Genomic DNA, 9,378 nt, shown 5'->3' on the forward strand with positions numbered 1-9,378 from the left:
TGACACAGAACCTTAGATATAAGCTTATACCCCACATTACACAAGCTGATAGACCGTAATTCAGTCATCCTAGTCGGCTTATCCACCTTTGGAATAAGACATATATTTGTCATATTTAATATTTTATCAAATTCCCCATCCTGCAAAAAGGAATTCACCAAAAGCACCAAATCAGCTTTTACCGTATTCCATGCTTTCTGATAAAACAGCGCCATCATCCCATCCCGGCCAGGAGCCTTATCTGGATGCATCATAAACAAAGCTTGTTTAATCTCCTGTTCTGAAGCCTCCTGGGTTAAAAACGCATTACACTCTTGCGAAATCGTTGGGGAAACCTCATCCAACATCGCCCCAAAATCCAAAGGATCCAAGGAGGTAAATAACTCCTCAAAATAAGAAACTACAATATTCTGTATATCCCTCTCCTCCGTCTGCCAATTACCGTTCTGATCATGATGACCTGTTTACGATTCCTAGCCCGTCGCTGCTTGGTCTGAGCATGAAAATAGCCAGTATTGTGATCACCAAATAGCATCCACCGACTTCTGCTTTTTTGGTACCAATACACCTCTTCATCCCTATACGCCTCCCATATCTGCCAGGTAAGCTCAGCGAGCTCATCAACCGAAGTAGCATCATTCTCCTGGGCCGCTGCTAATTGGGACTTTATATCCTCAATTGTCTCCCGCCCATTAGGTGCTTGCGCTTTCCGCCACCAGGAAATAGCCCGACGACATGTGGTGATTTTATCCACCAGGGTGGCCGAAGAGGTGGAGCCCTTCGTAGGAGCCCAACCCTCAGTAACCGCATCATAGAACCCTTCCTTATCTAGCCACCAGCGGTCAAAACAGAAACCACTTTTACCCCGTTTCACCTTATCCTCGATAACAGCTACTAGTGGCTTATGATCCGACACAATCATTGGAAGATACTCCGTGAAAGAGTCTTTAAACAAATCATGCCACGCCTCATTTGCTAAAGCCCTATCCAGCCGACAGCGTATCGGCTTCTTATCTCGCCAACCTTTCCAAGAAAGACTATCTCTAAGAAAAGGGAACTCAAGTAAACCACAGTGTCTAATCATTTAGTTGAAAGGCACAAAGGAAGTGGCATGGCGTAATTTACCACCTCGCTTCTCATGATTTCCTTTTAGCTCATTGAAATCTCCAATTAAAAACCAAGGGTCATCTCAAGTTAAACCAATTCGTGTTAACCGTTCCCAAACCAAATCTTAGTTCTTTGGAACCGGATCACCATAAAAAAAAGTGAGATAAATTAATTTGCCTTTATACAGAAACTCTACATCAATAAGTCTGTTGGAAGCAAATAAAATAGAAACATTATTATTATTATTATTATTATTATTATTATTATTATTATTATTATTATTATTATTATTATTATTATTATTATTATTATTATTATAATAATAGAACCAACAGGTTCAACAGTTTTTAAATTAGAATAACCAAAATGACCAACAAAAGACTCTGAACAAGAAAATGATTGCTTAGTTTCAGAAAGAAACAAAAAATCTGGCCGATGCTTCTTCCATAAATCCCTGAGATTCCCCACTGTTGCTTTATTACCAAGCCCTTGGCAATTCCAACTTAAAATCTTCATTTAAACACTTTCGGAATCGGTGGCTTTGCTCCACCTGCGACCCCCTTGTCCACCTCCTGTGGCTTCGGGTGAGTAGACTGGCTTGGAGCAGCAGAGTGCTTCGGAGCAGGTCACTTACGGGGAGTGTGAACGTAAACATTTAGCTTCTTCGACCCCATACCTTGAAGACCCAACACACCCTTTCCTTTGCGTGATTTCTCCACAAAAGAAGTACCATCATCAACTGCGAGTGAAGAATCCGTGCCTTGCTGAGAAGGATCAATCTCAATGATGGGAAGATCCTCACCAGGCAAAGAACCCTCGTCGTGACCATCCTCCCCCATCGAATCCTCAAGAAACCCCTCCCCAGCAGATTCCGATATAGCTCCATCAGCAAGAGCCTCCATGTCTCCAGCATCAACCCCTGCAGAAATATCTGCCTTCTCCTCAGGATCCACCAGAGCAAGTCCCTCCACCGCTGGTAATGAACTCTCACCACCTGCATCAACAAAACCATCCCCAGCAACACCATCCACCTCCACAGCACCCGCAGAGCCATAGAAGAGGCCAGCAAGGTTGTTGCCCCCACAAGAAGCAATGAATCCCCAACCGCTGGTGCATCAGCAACCTTTGAGGCTATCGGATCCTCAACCATAGCACCGGCTTCCCCATCATCCTGAAACAAAGCACTGCGAGCCACCGGAACTTGCTTAGTCTCACTTGCAATAATCTCAACCCCAGCTTGGACCATAGCCTCACCAGTCACCACCGGTACCTCCACCATAGCAACATACTCTTTAGGCATCTCCTGATGATGCCTATACTCATTATACTGCACATAGGACAGGAACCTGCGCTGCTTGGCCACCGGTTCCCCGACTGTGAAGGCAGTCCTGACCTTCGAGCCCCTACCAAACTTCCTGATCTGAAGGTCAATTAAAACCCAAAGCACACTCAACCACGATCAAGTGGTGTCGTCGTAGCACTTTAGGATCAAATCCACAGAGACCAAGCAATGCACTTTGAAACTATTTAGACCGAGTATAGCTAAAGCAATAAGAAGATTGTTTTTCAAGTAACCGAACAAAATAGAAAATAAATAAGAGTTTGTAAAATCAAGTGAAGGTATTGGGCGCAGGGAATCAACCAAGGGTTATGATCACGAAATTGGGTGATGGGTTGGGATAGCTTTAGGGACCGTTCTTGAACTCAAATCTCAAATATAAAACTAACCTATTGTCGCAGTGTTAGTTATCTATGCAGGGAATGAATTAAACTCTAAACCATCGTTTGAATCTAAACAATCCTAGCAAGCAATAAGTTCTAGTTTGATTATGTTCACAAACTTCAACTGTCGTTGGCTAAGGATCACCTTGCTCACCTACGTTCTTTTCAAGTAATTCAACAACACTTTTCATGCCTAGATGAATTTAACCTAAGTTCATAAACTAGGTAGCTAATCTAGTTTAAGCAATAAGAACAACAATAGATGAAGAACACAATAGATCAATCCCAAATCTAACAACCTAAATCAGTGAATCATAAATTCCCCTTTTGAAACCTGAAACCCAACAGAGAGACTACTCATACATGGAAATCAAAGCACAGCAAATAAAGGATGAAGAAATCATAATCAAATTGCAAAGAGAAATAAAAGGGTTCAGAATTCTTCTCCAAAGGGTTAGAAAGGATAAGAGATTTTCTCCCAAGCTTACAAGTGCTCAAAAACGGCGTAGAGTAAAAGTTGTTGTTTAGGGGTCAAGCCCCGTGCTTAAATAATAAAATAAATCTCTAAAAAGTCGGTTTAAAACGAAAAAGGAAAGATTGCGTCGGGGACGGGATTGGTCGATCTCGCGAGGATCAGTTGATCCGGGATGTATTTCTGCTTTCATTCCATTTGCCTTCTAGCTCGATCAGTCTTCAACCAATTTAGCTCCAGATACATATTTTCATCCCCAAAACGCTCAGATTCCTCCTAAAGTCACCCAGGACTTGTAAAGACTCACAAAAGACAAAAAGGACTCTAAAAGCACACTTGGAACTACGAAAAAAGTCAAAACAATCCTAAAAACTATAGTTAAAACCCTACAAAATGTAGACACATCAATTCCCCCGGACTTGAAACTTTGCTTGTCCTCAAGCAAGAACAGACAAAAACTCAAGAACAGAGAAAAGGTTTGAAAGTGGAAACTCACATTTTCTTGGGGACCTCTTCTTTGCACTCTTCATCACATCAAATTGAGAACTACTTTCTGTACTCTGCCCATGATTAGGATCAACACTCCCTACTCTGAACTCCACGGCCTTAGAGAACCTTCAGTCTCCCCATCGTTGTCTCTCTACATCAAATTAGTAAAAAGGTGCGGTCTTACCATGGGAGTATCAATCATTGAACTGTTGACTCCTTCAACCTCTTATCGCCCAAAACCTCCTCTTTGCTCCCTTTCCTCTCTCTTTTCTCACTTCCAAAGGATTGATTTCTCCCTAATTTTCTAGGGTATCATTTTATTTTTTTTATCAATCCTTTACTTTTTTCTTGCAGACAGGTTTACATGAGTTCCGAAGGATGCACGGGTTTACGCACAACCCTCGGTTCACTTCTTCTATTACCTATATCCTCTTTTTCTCTTTTCTTCTTTACTTCCTTTTTTACTGAGTACTGAAGGGAAGAGAGAGGGAAAGCATACTTTGTGAGGAGTTGCATGTCTCGTGAGGCTCGAGGGAGGAGTCTTGTCTGATGTATACCAAGCCCCCAAGGTAAGTAATTTAGTCCGGTTAAGTCATGTCAAAGCTAGAGACAACTTCTGGTTCAACTTACTGTTCTCCTTGGCGAGTGTCTTTTGGAGCGTGTTGAGACTGCTCATGTTCATTCCAAGCTTCATTCCAAATCAGAGGTACAAAAGTAATCATAAGAGTGTTAGATCAAAGCAAAAGATTCCTAGAAATGATCATAGTTTCCTAATTTTTTTTGTTTTTTTAGACTCGACAAACTGACGCAAACAAAAGGAAAATCAAAGGAAACAACCAAAGAAAACGACATTAGTAACTTGGAGACATCCCTCCCCCGGACTTACTTCACACCGTCCCGGTGTGAAAGCAAAGCTAAGAGAAAGGAAGCCTCCGACAATAAAAATGAAAAATAGAAATGAAAATCCTAGAACATAGACAGATTAAACCGGAGGGAGACAGCAGCTGCTCAGAACTGGTGAGAAGGCGAGGATGTCGCAGAATGGTCAGAACCGAGAGGCTCAGTAGCTGCGTCCTCATCATCACTGGTAGTGGTGTGAGCTGCTGGAGGTGGTGCGAAACAGGATGGTGCGAGACTCTGGAGCCAAGTAGCCAATCAAGTGAGCAACAGGTTGTTCTTCCGCTGAGTGTCGTAGACCCATCTCTCAAACTCGGTTCGAGCTGGCTCCTTAGGTGGTGCAGCAAGAAACTGGTTCACATCAAAAGGAGGAAATGGTGGAAGGGATTGAGACGGCTGCGAAGAAGTAGATGCCCCTGCGGGTTGTGTGCGGCTACGGGATCTGAGGGCTGCAGGCTCACGTTCCTCTCCCAAAAGAACATATACAATATCGCAAAGGATGTCAACAGGAGGATCAAAATCGATGTTCTGAGCCTTGCAGAGTGAAGTGAAGAAAGGCATAGGGATTAACATGTAACGAAGTTGACCGGTCTTGGTCTGGTAGCGATAGCAAAAGTTGTGATGCACCAAAATCTCACTGGTAAACATATACTTGAGGTCAAGTAATTTCCGCTGTGAAACCGTAGCATGCGGTCAAAACGATGCCGCAATACTCGATGATAGGAGTCACCAAACTGCCAATGAGAACTCTCTTGTTTTTAGCCTGAGCCATGTTCCTCCGTACCTGCTCAAACTCCTTAGAAAGCAGGAATCCAAAGTTAACATCATGAGTTTGCTGGTAAAGAGGCGAATCCGGAGCGTGAAGGAACCTGCGAAGACCATGGAAAAACATCCACAACTCAGGTAGCTGCAGTGTGCTAGTCTCAGCCCTAGCATAAATGGTGTTACTCAGGAACTTTGCAGTGATTCGGAGGACTGGGTTGCGGATGCAAGACTGCCTGGCTCTTCGAGAAACATATTGCTCAGCAGCAATGAGCTTTCAAACGTATGTCCTACTGTCGAGCTTCTCCATCGTGCATAATGTGTTTCTAGGGAAACCGAATATGTCACAGAGATCAAACATGGAGATGACATAGTGCTTCTTGAGCAGGAAGAAACTGATCGAACACTGCTCAGCCATCATATCAGAAGCGCCTGGCAAATCCACTTGTACAGTGGCGAGAAACTCTCGTGCGAGCCGATCATGCAATTCCCATGCTTGCTCAGCGAAAGTACCAAATCCCATGTTTTTTACCAACTCATCAAAATCTGACAGCATACCCATATTCTCAAAAAGCTCCCGATCGACAAAACGAGTTGGCTCCATCTTGCATTGTGCGAGTAGCTTCAAGCACTTACTGTCCTCATCATTCCAAACTCTCGTTGGCGGTTCTTCGGAAGGAGTGGCAGTCTCCTTACCACTTCGGCTTCGTTTAGGCATTTTCTACAAAAGAGTAAATAACCAACATGTGAGAAAAAGCAAGGCAAACAAAAATTCCTTATGCTAAATCAATCCATGTTACAAGCCTATGCTAAATTCAAGCCACAACAGCCTAAATCTAGTTCCAAAAGTCATTAGGACAGTTAATCTTACTAATCCACTCATCAATTGGAAAGAAGAAGAGAGAATAGCAAAAATCTCAAAAATTGAGAAATTTCAACCTTGGAATCGCCGAAGACAAACATAAATCAGGAGAGGAAGGACTTACCTTGTTCGAATGTGTGAGACAACAATCGGGTTGGACAAAGGATGATAATCAAGTAGTGGGAACCCAAAATTCGAACAAAGCAAAGAAGAAATCGAGAGGGGAAACAAATCGGAGTTGGGGACGGCGAGGGATATCGAGGGAGAAAGGAAGAAGAGAGGAAAGAAATTAGGTTTTTAGTGGGTGTGAACACGAGACCGGTTTAACCCGGTTCAATTTAAGTCCAAAAACCCGAAAACCAATTCTCTTCCTTCTCTTTTTTATTATTTTTTTTTACTTCCCTCGATTTTACTTACCTGGAATGGGGATCAGTCAATCCAGAATTGGACTAGCTGATCCGGACCACCACGGAACTTTCCTTGAAAAGGGTTTCGCATCTTCTGCGTTTAGAACCTGTTCCTGAAAATAGAACTCACTACCAAACGTGATTCTCGAGTGACTCTGTAAAGGGTACAAAAATAACAAATTTCCTAAGAAAAGAAAAACAAAACCAAAAAGTGAAGGGTGAGCAAATGCAAACCCTTTGGGTTGCCTCATGAGCGCTTGTTAAGAGTCTCGAGCCTGGCTGTTCTTGCTGCCTAAACAGCTTGTGGTTCCTCCAGAGGGAGAGATGTCTCAATCGGATCAAACTCCGCTAGGTACGGTTTAAGACGTTGGCCATTGACAGTGAATTCTTTGCCCTCTTGGTCCCAAAGCACAACAGCACCATAAGGCATGACTTCCTTGATTTGAAAAGGTCCAGACCAACGAGAATGCAGCTTCCCAGGAAAAATCTTCAGCCTTGAGTTGAAAAGAAGGACCAAAAGATTTGCAGCAAAATCCCTGGGGATAATCTTCTTGTCGTGTAAGGCTTTGGTCCTCTCCTTGTATATCTTGGTGTTCTCATAAGCATCCATGCGAATTTCATCGAGCTCATTCAGCTGAATAAGGCGTCTTTCTGCTGCGTTCTTGACGTTGAAGTTCATCTGCTTGGTCGCCCATAAGGAATGATACTCAAACTCAACAGGCAAGTGACATGATTTCCCATAAACCAACCGGAAAGGGGTGATGCCGATGGGTGTTTTGTAAGCAGTCCGATATGCCTGTAGTGCTTCATCGAGTTTCAAGGACCAATCCTTTCTTGTTGAGTTGACTGTCTTCTCCAAGATGCTTTTGATTTCTCGATTAGAGATCTCGACCTGCCCACTGGTCTGCGGATGGTAAGGGGTAGCAACCTGGTGTGTTACGCCATGTTTTCGCAGAAGGTTTGCAAAAAGCTTGTTGATAAAGTGAGTGCCTCCGTCGCTTATTACCACTCTAGGAACACCAAACCGTGGAAATATTATGTGCTTGAACATCTTGAGGACCACCTTCGAATCATTAGTAGGACTTGCAACAGCCTCAACTCATTCAGAAACGTAGTCCACTGCAACAAGTATGTAGAGATTTCCATAAGAAGGTGGAAAAGGCCCCATGAAGTCGATCCCCCAACAGTCAAACACCTCAATCTACAAGATAAAGTTTTGTGGCATCTCGATCCGCTTGCTGATGTTCCCACGTCGCTGGCAAGAGTCGCATCGGGCGACAAAGTCGTGTGCATGTCGGAATAAAGTGGGCCACCAGAGGCCTGCTTGGAGCACCTTTGTCGCGGTTTTGAAGGTAGCGAAGTGTCCCGCGTAGCTAGAACCGTGGCAGTGAAAAAGAATTCCTTATACTTCTGATTCTGGAACACATCTCCTGTAGAGGCCATCAGCACAATGCTTGTAGAGAAAAGGTTCATCCCAGAAGTAGCGTTGCACATCTCTTAGGAACTTCTTCTTAGCATATCCAGTGAAGTTCGGAGGTTCTTTTGCAGCACACAAGTATTTTGCGATATCGGCATACCATGGTGAATCATTACCTATCTGTCGAAGGACCTTGAAATCGACGTTTTCCTTGTAGCAATCCATGAAAGCTGCAACCACATACACATTCTCATCAGGTAGTCGGTCATCTATGGGGATATCTTCATCGATTCTCAGCCTAGAAAGGTGGTCTGCAACGCCATTCTCGATCCCCGTCTTGTCCCTTATCTCAAGATCGAACTCCTGCAGTAGTAGTATCCATCGCAGCAGTCTCGGTTTAGCATTTTTTTTGTCAACAAATAGCGCAGTGCGGTGTGATCTGTGTGCACAATAACCTTGGATCCGACCAGATAGGACCTGAATTTTTCAAAAGCAAAGACTATGGCGAGTAGTTCCTTTTCTGTTGTGGTGTACTTGGTCTGTGTCCCATCGAGTGTCCTGCTAGTGTAGTAAACAACATGCAACTTACCATCCTTGCGTTGCCCCAGAACTGCTCCAACAGCAAAATCACTTGCATCACACATAACTTTGAATGGCAGATCCCAGTCGGGTGGTTAGACTATTGGGGCCGAGATCAGTGCTTGTTTGATTGTTAGGAAAGCCTCCATAAAGTCTGCAGTAAACTCAAAGGAGATGTCTTTGCATAGTAGTTGGGTGAGTGGTATGGCTATCTTGGAGAAATCCTTTATGAACCATCGATAAAACCCAGCATGGCCAAAGAAACTGCGTATGTCTTTAACGGGTTTTGGAGGTTGTAGACTAGACATGACTTCTATGTTGGCTTTGTCGACTTCTATTCCTCTATCAAAGATTCGATGGCCAAGAACAATCCCATTGGTGACCATGAAATGACATTTCTCCCAATTCAGCACAAGGTGTTTATCCACACAGCGTTGAAGTACTTTGCACAAGTTAGACAAACAGGAGGAGAAGGATGAGCCATACACCGAAAAGTTATCCATAAAGACTTCCATAATTTCATCAATCAAGTCGGAGAAGATCGACATCATGCAGCGCTGGAAAGTGGCTGGGGCATTGCACAACCCAAAAGGCATCCGTCGGTAAGCGAATGTGCCATAAGGGCAAGTGAAAGTGGTCTTCTCCTGATCATACGGGTGAATCG

The 9,378-nt window shown here is 43.6% G+C and overlaps 1 protein-coding gene across 1 annotated transcript; it reads right to left on the bottom strand.

The window, feature by feature from the left end:
* Positions 1-400: 400 nt before the first annotated feature.
* On the bottom strand, positions 401-1,084 carry LOC147919479 (uncharacterized). Its single transcript, XM_087503981.1, has one exon. It carries the CDS (start codon positions 1,082-1,084, stop codon positions 401-403), a length of 684 nt encoding a protein of 227 aa, XP_087360107.1.
* Positions 1,085-9,378: the final 8,294 nt, after the last annotated feature.

This window comes from Camelina sativa, chromosome 20 (assembly GCF_030686135.1).
Source record: "Camelina sativa cultivar CO46 ecotype springtype chromosome 20, ASM3068613v1".
Lineage (NCBI taxonomy): Eukaryota > Viridiplantae > Streptophyta > Magnoliopsida > Brassicales > Brassicaceae > Camelina > Camelina sativa.

Excerpts from the sequence above, each read along its gene's own strand:
- LOC147919479 (XM_087503981.1), bottom strand. The coding sequence starts at position 1,084 with ATGATTAGACACTGTGGTTTACTTGAGTTCCCTTTTCTTAGAGATAGT.